The sequence below is a fragment of the Danio rerio genome, chromosome 12 (genome assembly GCF_049306965.1).
Source record: "Danio rerio strain Tuebingen ecotype United States chromosome 12, GRCz12tu, whole genome shotgun sequence".
NCBI classification, from domain to species: domain Eukaryota; kingdom Metazoa; phylum Chordata; class Actinopteri; order Cypriniformes; family Danionidae; genus Danio; species Danio rerio.
This window is the reverse complement of record NC_133187.1, coordinates 21123662-21142095: the sequence shown is the minus strand read 5'-3', so window position 1 is coordinate 21142095 and position 18434 is coordinate 21123662. Positions and strand designations below refer to the sequence as shown.

The 18434-nt window shown below is 36.3% G+C and overlaps 1 protein-coding gene across 2 annotated transcripts in view; it reads right to left on the bottom strand.

Moving 5' to 3' along the window:
- snx29 (sorting nexin 29) overlaps positions 1 to 18434 on the bottom strand; it is a 247162-nt gene that overhangs the window by 179576 nt on the left and 49152 nt on the right. For both annotated transcript variants that reach the window (XR_012387966.1, XM_688793.10), the window contains exon 14: positions 14196 to 14281. Coding sequence is in view for 1 of the 2 variants with exons in the window: in XM_688793.10 (XP_693885.4) it covers positions 14196 to 14281 (86 nt within the window). In the remaining variant the exon portion in view is untranslated. The remainder of the gene's footprint in view (positions 1 to 14195; positions 14282 to 18434) is intronic.

The following is an 18434-nucleotide window of genomic DNA, read 5'->3' as shown; positions in this document are numbered from 1 at the left end:
TCTGTTGCCCTGCACTTCACCCTTACTGTATAGCTGTCATTGTGCAAGATGAACACAAAAGTCGGAGATGCTACTGGGAGAAAGCAGGACAGATAAACACAACAGGTTTAAGAGCTTGTTCGTACTAGATGTTTCAGAGAGATTGGGCGAGAACATGCCGCAGGGATAAATCCAAAACACACACACACACAATGCAAAGAAGAAAAAAACACATATTTAAGATAGTATGTAACCAATATACATTTTACAATAGACTACTGTACAGTTTACTTGTGAAGCTTTAAATCAAAGTAAGGCATGACATTGTTTCACTTTGTATGACCATTTGAAGCAAGTAAGTTGTTTCTGTTAATTACTTGCACAATTAAGGCCTTAACATGAAAGTGAAATGGAAGTGCAAACAAAATCAGGTCAAAACAAAGTTTGTGTCAGGAGTTAAAAAATGCTTGCCTCGAGCTGTGGTCAACACTAAACTCTTTGCCCCATAGACTAGACTTCTATTCATACAAATGCAAATACTTCAGAGCATTCCAAAGGTGAAGCTTGTTGAACTCTGACTTACGAAATCGCATTACGTGATAGTGTGAAATCAATACAAAATTAAAACATGGCCGCTCAGTGAATTTAGAAATGAGTGTAATCATCTTAATTTATCCCTCCCCTTTTTACAGTGTAGTACAGAAATTCACATGCTCAAACTCTAGGGTGACATTTTTGCTATGGCTTGTGAACACTTTTGAACTATTATTTGGCCCGTGGTGATTATATAATAAGTGGGTGTGGCCCTGGGACTCCGCCTCTAACATGAAAATCTTTGTATGTTTGATTATCTGTTCAGGCTGTCAAGATCAAACACTGAAGAGCTGCTTCATAGTAGAAATGCCCGATTCACACAGGGCATCAGTGTTCACGATTGACGGAGGGCGTGACTGAAGTTGGGGTTGACATGATCATTATAGCAGCGTCAGCCAATGAAATTAGACCACAACTGGCTATTTGCAACCTGGGGTGTTTGCATTAAGCTATCTGATTGGCTGCCGCTTCCGTTGTGGCCTGAAAAATTGAGAAATTCCCATTTTTTGTAGAAAGCAACGCCAAACTGAAGCACCACTGACAACGCCTCATGTCACCCATTCAAAATGAATGGGAAATGTTGATGCTGATACCTCTTGTGAATCAGGTAAAAGAGAAGAGTATTTAAATCTGAAAATTATTTTCAGAATTTTAAGGTAAAGACTGTTAAGGTCTTAACAGGCTAATTTTAGGCTAATTTTAACTTATTTATTGTGATGATGGAAAAACTAAAATCATTCTTCATGTGATTGTCAGCAAAAGGCATTAACAAAAGTGCAGATGCCGTTTAAATTATAGTCTGTTTTATTATTCCAAAGGTTTCCATAATCCTGGACCAGGCTGTATCCTGAGCAGCTGCTTTGGTGGTCATGACGGAGTGGAGAGCAAGAGACCCTAGTGACAGACGAGTCTTTGCATTAATCCTGGAGGGCCAGCCTGTACACCAGCCGGTGACCTCTCCCACCTGCAGTTCTCTACGATGGACGTCCAGCATTCTCCAGCCTCCGGCACTTACAGGAAGTGTGGCCAGCTGAGAAATTGTTGTGCCCAACTGAGCCTGGTTTCTCTCTAGGTTTTTTCCTTCACTTCCATCAATTGGTGAAGCTTGTTCCTCTGCTCTGTCGCCACTGGCTTGCATGGTATGGGACTTGTGGAGCTGCGCATCGATAGATTTGCTCTTCAGTGTTTGTTTCAGCCGTGAAAATTAAACCACACTGAACTGAAATAAACTGAATTTCAACTCAAACAAATGTACTGACACAGTTTCAGTTTACTATAATCTTTTATGTTAAGCTGCTTCGAAACAATGTACATTCTACAAGTGCTATAGAAATAAAGATGAATTGAACTGAATTGATTGTCAAGAAAACATTTTAAATTGTGCTTATTTGCTGCTTGAAAACATTTAGTCTTATTTTAGTCATTAAAAACAGCAGTGGTGGCTAATGTCTTTATGCAAACAGTGTTACTGCTCAACTTTTTCATGAAGAATAGACACCTACCAGTTTTCTAACACTACAAGTCCCTTTACTGCCATTTTTATCAATTTAATGTATTTAGTAGATGAGGTTTTTGTGCTTCGGTCAATAAATCGTTTAATCTAATATGCTAATTAACAGTTTAAGCTAATCTTTTGTTCTGTTTCATCTTTTTTTTCCTCCTTTGACAAATCCTAGATGTGATATGGGATTTGGGTTTAGTTTTTTTTTTTTTTCTACTGATTTATCTTCGTTTTAAATGTTTGTATTTATGTAACCTTATATGTTGCTGGCTTTTTTTTTTGTTTTTTTAACCAGGCCACTTTTGCAAAAGAGATTTTTAGCTCAATAAGTTTTTTTTTTTTTTACCTGGTTAAATTAAATGAATGAATGAATGAATGAATGAATGAATGAATGAATGAATGAATGAATGAATGAATGAATGAATGAATGAATGAACGATCAAATAAACAAATAAATTAATGAAAAATTATTTTAAAAAGTAAGGTTGGGATTCAAAAAATTTGGTGATTATTTGACACGTGTAAGTTTTCAATCCAATATGAAAATAACGTTACACATGGCATTAAAATGAAACATTAGTAACTACTAAAGCTTTGCTCTGTGTTATTATTTCTTTGTATTTCCAACAATACAGTAATATTCAACCTGTCCGCAGACTACTTGGTTTCAAGTTTGTGTTATTCATGGTCTGCTGAAAGTAATTTGTTCATTCTACTTAATTGCCTTTTTAATATACGATCGATAATAAGGAGAAAAATGCCACCTCATTGTAGCATTTTTAAAACACTACACTAATTGTTTACAGAATAACAGAATTCACTCCTATAATTCACAAAAATCATCAAGGGGTGACGGGGAACAGTGGATAAAAAAACAAAGCTTTACTTATTCATTAAGTTCTAGCAAATTGTATTATATCAGACAAAAAAGTCTAAACTAATCCAGTCACACTAGCTCTGTGCCACAGCTCAGACAAACACAGCTTCCATTCTGATGTCTTTATTTACCCGTCTCGCATATTGGATTTTCATTCAAGATCGAAATTCACTGTGATAACGACTTGAGTAACGACGGATAAATGTAGTCCACCCTCTGCCCTTTCTACTCGCCTGTCTGTTTCTCTCTCTCACACTCTGGGATGGTGCAACAAGACCTGAATCACAAATTAGTGCCAGCGTCACCCTCTGCCTGCCTGTCAGTGGAGATCTGGAGGTCCACCACAGCCAAGAAGCGGTAGCACCCGCTCTGTCGCCGGAGGGAAGCATCTGTGGCGATGTCGAAGGATGGCTTGACAGTAAATGAAAAATAACCACAGGCAATAGAAGAGCCATGGCTGTTCCAGGTGCACCCACTGAGGTATCAGGTGTACACCTGCCCCGGCCTCTCTATCTGCAGAACAATAACAGACACCTCTTGAGCCGAAAATGATGAGCTCTCAGTTTAACCTGCGGGCGATGATTAAAATGTTCATTAACACCGTTCATTAGCAGGTGATGGGGTACGTCATGCCCCTTGCTGAAGACCACCTGGCCCCACCTACGCGGCCGCTCATATGCGAACCATTAATAAAGAGGGCGCTTTCACGCACACGACGGGGATCTGCATTAGTCAAAGTAAACAAAATAACCCACATTACCCACACACGGCTGCCGATCATCCACACCTCTCCACCAAAAGCAGAGGTGCCAAACAACACAAAAACGACTTCGCTTGCAGAGCCCAAGAGGGACGAGTAAATACAATCCGCCGTGTAATGAATTCGAAACATGAAATTATTAACGCTTTTCTGGCTGCGCTGGTGAAGAATGGCCCGCATTGACTCATTAACTCTAGCTGTCATCGGGGGAGAGGCGAAAGCCCGGCACGTTTATTCATTTTTAAATAGCAGCCTGATCCGTTTCCTGAGCTGAGATTCATTTAGCCTGTCAGAGGCTCATACAAATGGGTGGATTATAAGTCAGGGAGGGCTGATGAAGCAACCAATCCATCACTATATGAATGGCAAAATCTCATATCATGATGGACATGGGCTGCATCAGAGTAGTTTTACTGTATGCAACTATAATTTCTTTAACAACTAAATACCCATATTCATCTTTTTATCATTTAAAAAAGCTTAAGAGGCACCTTAGAGCTGTTTGGACAGAACCGTGTGTGGGTATAGTGGGGTGACATAAACACATTAAGTTTCTTTTTTTTATTTCTTGATGTTAAAATAACCTCCAAATCCCTGCCATTTTGAGGTCCAACGCAATGTGACATAGAAGAGCGGTTTCCCCACCCACTGGATTGATTGACAGCCGTGTATTTACATGTCTCTATAGTAATGCGTATAATTCTATCAACAAAACAGGATGTGCACAAAGCAACTGGGATTAAAAGATCTGTTGAGCTCACTGTGATCATCAATCATCATCAAATGTGATCAAGATTGAGTTTTACAAGTTTAAAATGTTTTTAAAACAGTGCATGTTTATAATGAATTACAGCAATTTTACCATCTTTACTTACTTTTACCACAGCCACATGTCAGTACAATTAAAAAAGAAGACGTTTTAATTTTGTGGATGCTAAATCAGGTTTATTTTGTACATTCACATAATGGATATCCATACAGCAGTGAATATTTACATGTATCCTGTCACATTTGCATGCAAAAAAACAGTGCAAAGTTAAATGCGCATCTGTGTGTGTGCTAATGGTCAAATTCCAACTGTAATATTCTCTCACCAACGTTACGTGAGATCTACTTCCTTAATGTCTGTCACTGTGCTGTTTATCTGATGCAGCTGAGGTGGAGATTAAGGCACACTCTGACAGGCAAGTGGGAACGGTAGGCGGAGAGAATCAGCATTAAAGCCACAGGCCACGAAAACAGCTACATTGTGTTCACAGCAGAAAATTGCAATATTCTGAAAGGTATAATAAATAGTCTGATCGGTGTTTTGAGTTGAAACTTTACAGACACATTCTGGGGACACAAGAATACATATTTTCACCCTTGAAAATAAAACAGATGCCCTTAAAGGCTTAAAAAAACAAACACTAAAATAACTTTAGTATTTATAAAATAACTTTTATAAATTTTACTGTTGTTTCTAATTAATGCCTTGAATGAAGATACAGTACATTTACTTGATACTGAATTGCATAATTTGTGTACAAAATCCTTCAAAATGCAGGCATCAATCTACTATATTCAAATTGTGGGTTTGTTTAGACTCAGAAAAAATCATTATTGTATAGAATAGTTAATGTAATATTCAACTAAAACTATATTTTATGTAATTAGCAAATTTGAATTAAAAGTTGAAAGTGAAATGTACAACTTTCCATTTTTTTACCACATTCTTACAGCATTCATTCCTTATAATTGATTAAAATGTATTGGAATTTCAATTTACACAAAAACTGACATAAAATGTTTTTTTTTCCAGTATTTAGCATTTTTGTTTGAACATATGAAATGTATAAATATATTATAAAGTTTAGTAAAATATTTTAAAAATAATTTGGATTAAAACATAGATATATAATAATTTATAAAAAATAATATTAATGTAGTGTGTTTATTGGCAATAAATACAAATTCTGGAGAAAAAAATCATGCAACTTGTATGGAAACTCCCACTGATCCTCTTATTTTATTAGCAGTCTTTAACTACCACTTTAAGTACTCACAAAAATGGGATTTAAGTAACTTTGTTTTACTGTGCAGCACCATAACTCAGACTACAATACCCAATATGATACCCTAGATACTAAAAACCCTCTTAACAGATCGTTTAGATCATTAGGATCAAGTTAATTCGAAATTCCAAGAGTTCAGTCAAGGCAGGTTAAATCGGCCTTCTGCTTCAGCTACATCCGACAGATCACACTATTATGTCTTTCTTTTCTATTTCATTCCTTTATAAGATGTTTTAACACATTTCAATCTGTTTTTTAATGATTTTCAATTTTCTTGATAATTTTTTGTTTTTCTTGTTTCTTTAATTCTTCTTTAAAACACTTTGAATTACCAGTGTGTCTGAAATGTGCAATATAAAAACTTGCCTTGTTTTGCCTTACCTTAATATTTTTTTAATATATTTTCTATTAGTATTTAAAATATATAATGTTTTAATTTATATTATTGCCATTATTGCCTGTGACTTCTGTTCGGCAAAATCACTTACCCAGAGAGCAAATCTTTTGCATTCTTATGTGAATTGAATGCAAAAGTGAGAGTCAGTATTTTAACTCATCTGAAATAGTCAGCTCAAACACTGCAGTGATGGAATGCAAATCTGCCTGTTAAATCGTGATGTAGGAAGTACTGTTTTTGGGTCCAAGCCTGTACTCATTTCAGTAGAATATTCAGATAATCATAATACACAGTTTAAAAATGCTTTTAACAACACATGTACAAAACTGTGTGCCTCTGTGTTCTATAAACTAGTGAAGCTCATGAATTAGCTAGTGGGGTGTTGATTAACTAGTCAACCATTTGGGACCCAACTCACACACATTTATTAATTATAATGAGCTGCAGAAAAACCATCTATCGTCACAGACATATGTAGGGTTTACGCAGCTCGGGTTTTCCCAGAAATGATGACTCTTCCTTTGACCCACATTTCCAAAGAACAGTAGGGGAGAAAAAAAACGAAACCCCAGCTGCTCCTGCTCTCTCTTTGCAGCCTCTGCAAGTGACAAGACATTTAACCTCCTTCATTTGCATGATTTCCTGTTCACTTCCAATGCTTAATAAAAGGATATTTGATATGGGAATAAAAAAGATTCTTCAATTTCACATTTTGGTGGAGCGAGTCGTTTATCTAATTGCATGCTCTAATCCAACACTTGCAATACTCTGATAGCAGTTCAACTTTGGGGAGACTCAAGGAATTCTTTTTAAAATATCATGATCTCAGGAAGCGTGGGTTCACGTAAGATCACATCAGGAGCGCACTATCATTAAAGCCAAACTTTCAAAAGAGCTTATATCATGTGCGCGCTGTCTGACAGGACATGAAAAAAAGGCTTGTATTGTGCGCTTGTATATCAATTTGATGTGTCCCAACCACACTTTTCAGTTGTTGTTCAAGATCAAAGTCAGAGTACAGTACGGACGCATCATTAGCACAGAAGACGTGGAGGAAGGAATCATTTAAACCCTGTTCTGCAACCTTTTGAGCTGCCTCTCTGTCTGCAGCCAGCGTAGACGTATTTTCATACATGAGCCTTTTACATAGACAGTATCTTAACGGTCAGAAAAAAGTTATACATGAGTGTTCTACATAGACAGCATCCTAATGGTCAGGAAACCTCATACATGAGCATTCTACATAGACAGCATCCTAATGGTCAGAAAACCTCATCTATTGTATGAGGGTTCTACATAGACGGCATCCTAATGGTCAGGAAACCTCTTACAAGAGCATTCTACATAGACAGCATCCTAATGGTCAGAAAACCTCATCTATTGTATAAGGGTTCTACATAGACAGCATCCTAATGGTCAGGAAACCTCATACATGAGCATTCTACATAGACAGCATCCTAATGGTCAGAAAACCTAATCTATTGTATAAGGGTTCCACATAGACAGCATCCTCATGGTCAGGAAACCTCATACATGAGCATTCTACATAGACAGCATCCTAATGGTCAGGAAATGTCATCTACTGTATGAGTGTTCTACATAGACAGCATCCTAATGGTCAGAAAACGTCATCTACTGTATGAGGGTCCTACATAGACAGCATCCTAATGGTCAGAAAACGTCATCTACTGTATGAGGGTCCTACATAGACAGCATCCTAATGGTCAGAAAAGGCCATGTACTGTATGAGTGTTCTACATAGACAGCATCCTAATGGTCAGGAAATGTCATCTACTGTATGAGTGTTCTACATAGACAGCATCCTAATGGTCAGAAAACGTCATCTACTGTATGAGGGTCCTACATAGACAGCATCCTAATGGTCAGAAAACGTCATCTACTGTATGAGGGTTCTACATAGACAGCATCCTAATGGTCATAAAACATCATCTACTGTATGAGGATTCTACATAGACAGCATCCTAATGGTCAGAAAACGTCATCTACTGTATAAGGGTCCTACATAGACAGCATCCTAATGGTCAGGAAACCTCATACATGAGCATTCTACATAGACAGCATCCTAATGGTCAGAAAACGTCATCTACTGTATGAGGGTCCTACATAGACAGCATCCTAATGGTCAGAAAACGTCATCTACTGTATGAAGGTCCTACATAGACAGCATCCTAATGGTCAGAAAACGTCATCTACTGTATGAGGGTCCTAAATAGACAGCATCCTAATGGTCAGGAAACCTCATACATGAGCATTCTACATAGACAGCATCCTAATGGTCAGAAAAGGCCATGTACTGTATGAGGGTTCTACATAGACAGCAACCTAATGGTCAGGAAATGTCATCTACTGTATGAGTGTTCTACATAGACAGCATCCTAATGGTCAGAAAATGTCATCTATGGGTGTTCTACACAGCATTCTAATGGTCAATCCATCTACTGTATGAGTGTTCTACATAGACAGCATCCTAATGGTCAGAAAAAGTCATCTACTGTATGAGGGTTCTACATAGACAGCATCCTAATGGTCAATCCATCTACTGTATGAGGGTTCTACATAGACAGCATCCTAATGGTCAGGAAGCATCATACATGAGCATTCTACATAGACAGCATCCTAATGGTCAGGAAATGTCATCTACTGTATGAGTGTTCTATATAGACAGCATCCTAATGGTCAGGAAACGTCATCTACTGTATGAGGGTTCTACATAGACAGCATCCTAATGGTCAATCCATCTACTGTATGAGTGTTCTACATAGACAGCATCCTAATGGTCAGAAAACGTCATCTACTGTATGAGTGTTCTACATAGACAGCATCCTAATGGTCAGAAAACGTCATCTACTGTATGAGGGTTCTAAATGGACAGCATCCTAATGGTCAGAAAAACTCATACATGAGCATTCTACATAGACAGCATCCTGAAGGTCAGAAAACTAGATTCACTGTATGAGGGTTTTACATAAACAGAATCATAATGATTAGAAAACCTCATACATGAGCATACTACACAGACAGCAATCTAATGGTCAGGAAACCTCATGTATGAGTGTTCTACATCGACAGCATCCTAATGCTCAGGAAACCTCAAGAATGAGCACGCTACATATAAACACCTTAACATTCGCAAACCTCATGTATGTGCATTCTACAAACATGAGGCAGAATGAGCACTCAACATAGGCAGAGCAGTCAAGGTACCTCATATAAAGGCACTATATAAGCAGCGTCCTAATGGTCAAAAAACTTTACATGAAAGCCAAGCGGCAACCCCGGTCTCTCTTGTGAAGCGAATATAAAAGAAACTGAAAAAAGAAATTAGCTTGAGGCCGACTGAGGCTGGCTCCAAAACCTACCTTTATCTAAAACTACACCAGCATTCCCCAACTGTTCTCCTGTCTCAATGACAAGCTGGATTGTTCCTCTATTTGGAATATTGTTATAGCTTTTTATTCTCTTTTCTTCATCTGTTAGGCTGCTTTTGACACAATCCACATTGTAAAATCCCTATAGAAATTAAGATGAATTCATTTAAACTGAGTGGCATGCCTTTACTGCTCACGGTATACCACAGCTTATTCCAACTACTGAAGTTGGCATATATCTTGTGTTTTTGCTTTTGTTTCGAAACCTCACACGTAAGCACTCTACACAGGCAGCATGCTTATCATTGACAAAAGCTCAAACGCTGCATAGACAGCATATCATCAGTCCTTAAACACATACATTTAATATACATAGGAGACAACTTAATGATAAGGAAACCTTTTATGTGAGCACTCGACATATGCAAGATTCTACAGTGTGAAAACTGCATGTATGTGTGTGTGTTCTACATGGGCAGTATCAATAAATCTCATATGCAAGCACTCTATATGCTACAGTATAAACAGCATATTATTGGTCATGAAACCTTACACGTTAAAGGGATACTTCACCCAAAAATGAAAATTAGCTCACTTCTCACCCTCATGTGGTTTCAAATACAAAAGTAATAAGATTGTGTAAACAAAAAAGAAGTTATTTTGAAAATGTGAGAAACCTGTAACCACTGACTTCCATAGCAGTCAACAGAAGAAAGTATTAAGTAATGTGTATTTATATATGGCCAATCACACAAAGCACTTTACAATCATGAGGGGTTCTCTCCGCACCACCACAAGTGTGCAGCATATTCTTGGATTATCACATAAAAAATGTATAGAATATAGCGAATATAGCAGGGTTTCCATCCAACGTGTCAAAGCGAACAAAATCATCACTTCCTGATTAACTGGTATCAACAATAAAAACTGAATTTGCTGCTGTTGGAGAAGCTGCGTCAATCATTTCTTCATCTAATAAATGATTTGATGACGCATGGTGGCATTTGAAGGTGTTAGATGCGGAGCACAGACGCTCTTGATTCTGGAGGTCATTAATAATAATACTTAAACGGTTAAGGCGTTTTAGAATGACTAAAACAACAGTTCAGATGGTTTACAGCGTGTTCAGCCTGCTGCTTTGTCTATGTACACACATTTTCATCATCACATGATCTCTTATAACAGATTCACATGACCTTTTTTAATGCGCATACTAAAATGTGTGCGGTAAGTGTTTCCATCATTGTTCATGCACATTTTATTGAATAAAAAGTTTTTCTGATATGATTTTTATGCGCATCATGGCATTTCCATCAACCATTTTTTATGTGCATAAAAATAGGTGGATGGAAACATAGCTAATGACCGCAGGTTGAGCACCCCCTGCTGACCTCACTACCAACAGCAACCTGGTTTTCCAATGTGGTCTCCTATCCAGGTACTGACCAGACTCTGCCCTGCTTAGCTTCAGTGAGTAGTCTTGTGCTACAGGGTGATATGATTTGTTACAAGTAAATGAGTAAATAATTGACAAACTTTTAATTTTTGCTTGAACTAACCCCTTAAATCACACTAAACAGACAGCACAGACAAGAAACCCCTTTTATAAGCACTCTTTGAATTTCATTAACAAAATTCATAAAATAAAACCAAATCGTTTAAATAAATTGATCATTTCAAGAGAAATCCTCACAGCGCATTCTGGGAGTGAATTCCATGTGAAAGATATATGCAATTGTGTTTTTAAAAAAAGCTTTAAAGTTAGATTAAAGTTGATTAAAGGAGGCAGCACAATTACTGGGCTTAACCACAAAACAGTAATTGCACCTTTGATGTTTTAAAATGCTCCCTCCATAGGCAGCTCACTAGGCTTTCAAATGCAGAATGAGACCCGCTTATAGTGGCCTTTTTCTGGTTATTTATTCCAACAATGAAGAGAGAGAGAGAGAGAGAGAGAGAGAGAGAGAGAGAGAGAGAGAGAGAGAGAGAGAGAGAGAGAGAGAGAGAGGGGAGAAAAGCAAATGAAGGAATTCGCATCAAAAGTGCTGCCTGGTGCATCCAACAAGGAGCCATAATAGACCTAGCAAACACAGCATGATCCACTCATATAAAACTCTTTATTAGGCATGCGTTTGGGGTTTCTATAAGGCTTTCACTCCTCTGGGACCTGACTTCCACACACAGATTTGACTGATACTGTAAAAGTGTGAACCAATGATGAGCTGGGAGAGCTGGGACTGCTGATCTGCGAAGATGAGCATGTTTGTCAAACCCATTAAAGAGATGCAAAGCGCAATCATAAAGGTTCACAACCAATTGTTGCTAGGCGTGCATCACCCTGTTAGCCGGATTTATCGAAGAGCTGAGATGCAAACAGCCCACACAGGATTTTTGATAAATGCTTCGCGCTTCAGCTCCTGTAAGGCAGACTTTTATTTTGCATATAAGAGACGCCGTGATTCAGTGGCGAAGTTACTGCACAGAGATATTTTACAATGTTCATCTGACGCAATCTGTTGATGAAAAGATGTAGAGATCATTGAAATTCCCACCACATCACAGAAAAACTGTGAAATTATAGACACAGGCTGTTCAAACATATGACCGCATCCCACTGAGGGATGTCATGTCATTCATCACTCACATGCTAATAGTCTGGAGAGAAGATGGAGAACTACTGCAATGGAATATTTCAAGTGCTTTTTGTAGGTTTTTTGGGACCTGTCTATAGGCTCCAGGGGTTTAAAATGTCTACAGATGTAACACATCAATGCACAGATAACAGTTGGAATTTTTTGTTGTTGTTGTTGGATAAAATAAAATGATTAAGTCTTTTTTCATTTTTTCAAGTTAATGTCTTGCTTTGATAAGGTGGTTTTATCTGATACTGAGTTTTTGTTTTGTTTTTAATATTTAAACACTTTGTTCACTCCAAAATGAAAATTCTGCCATCTTTTACTTACTCTGGTGTTGCTCTTATGATTATTAGACCTTCTGTGAATTTTAGTTTTTATTTCGAATATTTCCCAAATTATGTTTAACATAGCAAAAAAATGTTTACAGTATTTCCTATAATTTTTTCTTCAAGAGAAAGTCTAATTTCTTTTATTTTGACTAGAATAATTAGACTAACTTACCTAGTTAACCTAATTAACCTAGTCAAGCCTTTAAATGTCATTTAAGCTGTATAGAAGTGTCTTGAAAAATATCTAGTAAAATATTATGTACTGTCATCAAGGCAAAGATAAAATAAATCTGTTATTAGAAATGAGTTCTAAAAAAAATGTTTAGAAACTTGTTTAAAAAAATCATCTTTCCATTTAACAGAAATTGGGGAAAACAATATACAGAAAGATAGTAATTCAGGAGGGCTGATAATTCTGACTTTAACTGTATATCCTTTCATTTTTTCATTTATTTCCATTACAAACAGATCTTTTTTTATGTTATTCTTGCAATCTTCCACAAAAGTATCTTAGAATGAAACTATGCAGCATGTGCCATATATTCCAATTGTTCAGAAATTATCCAATGGCATTTGTCTTCATGAGTGATCTTGCAATCATGAGGTAATTCCCTCCCAAAGCCGCCCCAGAAAAAGCACACAATTGCACCATTTTGATAAAATGTGACATGAAATACAATGCCTAGCAAAAATAAGTATCCGTGTTGTTTCTTTACTAAGTTGAATCTCTCCAGACTGGAGCTCTTGTTGTTAGATGACAGTTTTAATGAAAGTTGACAGATGCGTGTGATAACTTTTTCTTCACAACAGACGCAACAGATGTATATTTAACTCAGAGAGGAAATTACATGGAATGTATTTTGCTTTGTTATTTTGAGAGTAAACTGCAGCATAGAGTTGGTAGATTTTGAACAATAAAACATAATACAATGTCTAATGTAAAACATCACAATGGACAGGGGGAATTGTCGATAAACATGTTTTAAATTGTAAACAAATGAGCATTTTTTCAATGCAATAACATCACAATAATTTTGTTGTTCCACATATTTCATGTTGATTATAAATATTTATAGAGACATATTTAGAGACAACACACAAAGAAATAAGTTAATAAGAATTTAGCAATGAAAGATTATTTTAAATAAAAATAATAACCTGTAATTCTCCACATGGTCAAACAGAAAAAGCATTTATTTGACTTTCGGTGATAGTTGATAGTTTCTTATCACTATTTACTACCATTATATGGAAGAGCATCTTTTAGCAGTGAAGGTCATCAGTTCACCGAACTATTCGCTGTTTACTGAATCTAACTACAAATACAGCGAAACTGGAGCATTTAAAGCCGCAAAGATCAGCTGGTCTGTTCATAAGCTGACATACGAACGATCTGCTGATAAATCGTCTGATCTTTGCGACTTTAAAACTCTCCAAATGTCCCTATATCTGTGGTTACACTCAGTCAACAGCGGTGGATTCGGCGAACTGATGACCTTTATGGCCAATCACAGTCAAGTTTTAAAAAAAATATATGTCATCAGAGCAACACCACAGAGGCGAGTATGAGATTGGATGAACTACTGGTTCAAAATTACAACCAATTGTAACTACCAAGAACTGCCAAGAGGTTGCTACATGTTTGCCAAACATGCAAAGGTAAGAGAACACTGTCTTACCATCACCGCCTTGGCTGCCTTCCCTTTTCAGCATTTGGACAGCCCCAACATACTTCTTTAGCTGAACCTTCAGAACTTCATTCTCTCTGCAAAAAATGTAAAATAAATAATAAATAAAACAAAACATGCACAAAAATTGTTGACTTTTTTAAAAATTGTAAAAACTGTGCTGCATAATGTTTTTCATGCTAAATAAGGGTGAAGCTATTAAAATATTCCTAAATAGGATTTTAAATGAAGTTAAGACTGATCACGTTCTATAAGTGCAAACAGTAGGAAATGATCAACTTTGATATGATAAACATTTAGTAGTCTTTAGTAGGCTTTCCAATAATATATTTGATCATATACATCAGATTATGCAGTACCAAAGCTAAAACTGCAAATAATCCAATGAAAACCTTAAGATCACAGTCCAGAAATAAGTACACCCAAATTAATATGTTGTGGGAAAATATGACATTTTATTTAAGAAAAATGTAAAATCCAGTTGAAATATTTTTATTTGAATTTAAATCCATTATCTATCTTAACGGTTTTAAAAAGTTGTTTTGTTTAAATGCACCTAAATATATTATATTTACTTTATATAATATAACTGCATGTTAACGCAAATATCTAATCCGTCAATCTCATGGTAGCAACTCAATGCATTTAGGCATGTAAACATTGTCAAGACAATCTGCTGCAGTTCAAACAGAGCACCAGAATGTAGAAGAAAGGTGATTTAAGTGACTTTGAACATGAGATGGTTGTTAGTGCCAGACAGGCTGGTCTACTGGGATTTTCACACACAACCATCTCTAGGGTTTACAGAAAATGGTCAGAAAAATAGAAAATATCCAGTGAGCGGCAGTTCTGTGGGCGCAAATTCCTTGTTGATGCCAGAGGTCAGAGGAGAATGGCAAAACTGGTTGGAGCTTATAGAAAGGCAACTCAAATAACCACTCATTACAACAGAGGTATGCAAAAAAGCATCTAAATGCACAACATGTTGAACCTTGAGGGGCTACAGCAGCAGAAGACCACACTGGGTGCCACTCCTGTCTGCTAAGAACAGGAAACTAAGGCTACAATTCGCACAGGCTTACCAAAATTGGACAACAGGAGAAAAAACGTTGCCTGCAACTGCATGTTATCATGTAAATATTAACCAAAATCACTAAGAAAAAGGCAGCTCTCAAGGCAAAAAGGGGTCCTACCCGGTACTAGAAAGGTGTCCCTAATAAAGTGGCTGGTGAGTGTATATTAGTCATAGACATGCTGGAAAGGACAGTTCCATACACTCAAAAGTTTTTTTTTCAATGCCGTTGTGTACTCGGTTACTGATCCAATGTCATTTTAACCCTGTATAAGTTTTAAAATGCTGTTAAATGCAGATTTCCACCATATAAACAAAAAAATTTCAAGACAAACAAACTAAAACTGTCAATCAACTCCCCCAAATATCCTCTTTGTTTTCAGCAGAAGAAAGAAACATACGGGTTAGGTTTTCAGCGTTCTTCAAAATATCTTCTTTTATATTCAACAGAAGAAAAAACTCAAGTGTTTGAAACAAGAGTGAGTAAATGACTCCTGAAGGGTAAACTATCCCTTAACACCAAAAAGACAGTTTGCTGTTAGTTAATCTGTCCCCAAGTGTGATAAATTGCTATTAAATTGATGAGCAGAAAACATTAATTTACTGTTTTCATTATTTGTAATATCAGCTTGCATTTTGCAGAACATAAAACAGAAACAAATCTTGATTACAGATAGAACTGAATGCACACAATTTTAGCACATCATGATATATCATCCACCATTATCCTGACATTCAGGATGTATGAGCAGTAAACACAAGGAGCCCACTGAGAGACTCCCACATCAAGCCCCCCACCGAATTCAATTCCACCAACAGCTTTACACAAAGTTTAATAAGGCTGTTCCATGGAACAATATGTGTGTGTGCATGCATGTGTGTGTCCCTGTGCATGTTGCTCACAAAGCTTGTTACCGGTGGTTCGGGAAAATCAATCAGAATCAATCCAGGTTGTGTTACTGTGAAAAACATCCCTTCCTATTCCTCCAGGACGTCTTTTGTAACTTGCTTATCACTGCCCATTTTATTCCCCTTCAGTGGGCGGAGAGAATGAAGGAGATCCAAAGGCGTCTGGCAGGCTCTCAAAGGAGGGGACTCGGTCGTTTTTCGCACCGGCGAGCTGCGCATGATTCCGCAGCGATTTAATTAAAGTTAATAAACGACAGCTTCTCTGTGGGGAGGACTCAGCAAGTCAGGTGTGCCACATTGATCTTTTCCATTGCTCCTGCAGAGAGGACCACAGTACGAACACATGCCAGTGTATTCATATTAGAAGACTAACATCCAGTGTCCCTCTGAAGGGCTTATGGGTCGCATATAGTGGTCTAGCTAATGAGGGCCTCCTTGGAATGACACATAATGTCATTCTCTCCGAAGTAAAGTCTAAAAAGACAAGAATAAATGTGCATGTATGAATCATTTATTTATATCAGACTATTTTTTCATCACTGTTCCAGGTCAGTGTGTTCTCACAAGCAGTTTAACAAAGGTTTGAATTAGAAGTCTGAAATATGAGTTTCTCTATGTATTCAAAAGTGCTTCATATGTGCACTCTTATGCAGTTCCAGAAGAAAAAAAATTATCTTTTGTTCAACTCTTGTTCAATTGAAAGCCTAAATGTAAAAGCTAAAGAAGCTGGGTCTTAAAATAGGACTAAGATTGGTTCCAAAACCACAGAAAACCATTATGGTTATTATTTATATCATTCTGTAAAGTTCAATAATTTATTCTATATTTTTTTAATTGCAGCATATGTATTTTTTTTTATAAACGCAGAAGAAATTTCCATAGAACTGTAACCACCAGTGAATTTTGATATTTTGCATACATATTTATACATACACATTCATATAACTTAAGTTATTACGTTAAATCACTGTTTATATATTGTATGATGCATTTAAGAATTATGTTGATCATTCAATTGTATAACCTATTCTACAAATTTTCCATTAAATTCTATAATTTATAGAATTATAAGTTAATTTTAAACAACAGATAATAAAAAATCTTTCTGAAAAATCTTAATTATACATGATGTTTTTTAATTAAACCAGAGTTGCCGTCATTAAAACTGTCTGTTTAATTGAATAGTTCAATAGTTATTTTAATTATTACAATAATTAAAAGTGGCAGTAAATGTGAAATTAATTGCTCACTGAACAAATTTTCCGTTGGGTCTACACTATGATGAATACATTAGCAATACCTGAATAATAAAAGTGTTCCTTATGAGATTATTCTATTAAAAATACATTTACTGGTCTGGATCTCCTGGGATTTGAGACGGAACTAGAGAGAGCTACAGATTAAGATTGGACATATCATGAATAGGGCTTGTTTTAAGAAATATGAAGAAAGAAACTATTAAGAGAGAAGAAAACAAAGTTAAAGGAAAAGTTCACTCAGAAATTAAATTAGTAATTATTTGCTCATCTTTAACTTGCTCAAAACCTATTTAAGTTTCTTTCTTCTGTTGAACAAAAAACGTGTTATTTTAAAGAATGCTGGTTTATGGTACCAACTAATTCCATAATAGGAAAAAAATTTCTATGGAAATGAACTGCTGTATCTTAATTCACATACTAACCGTCCTAAATAATATTCAAAAATATATTTAATAGTACACTGAAATTATGATTGACGTTAAAGCATTTTAATGTGACCCGGATTGCCTACTAATTAAGGTAAAAATTCTAAGTGCAGATCTGTGCATACTCAAAATGGCTAAAATTGGCCACAATACATTACGTGTTGGACATGAATTCATTTAGAACTACAAACATGGTGAACAGGCACTGCTCTGTAAAAAAATATATGAACAGTTAGTCCGGACAGGATATGCTTTTAGTTCATGGTAACTTATTAAACTAAATTTATCATGTTCTAACTTAATTTTAGTTATGCAAGCAGGTATAAGTCAGTTTAACATAATATAAGTTCAATAGACATAGCCGGTTAATTAGAATTAGCCTAAAAATTTAAGACAACCAGAATTTTTTTTTACAATGTAAATTATAAATACTCGCTTGGTCATTAACGAATAATTATGCAAACACCCGAGGAGTTTTCTCTGCATGAAAGTCCTGCAAATAGCAGATTAACCTGCTGCTGAATCTCCAATAATGGTAGGAAATTAAATATGAAAATAAAAAATG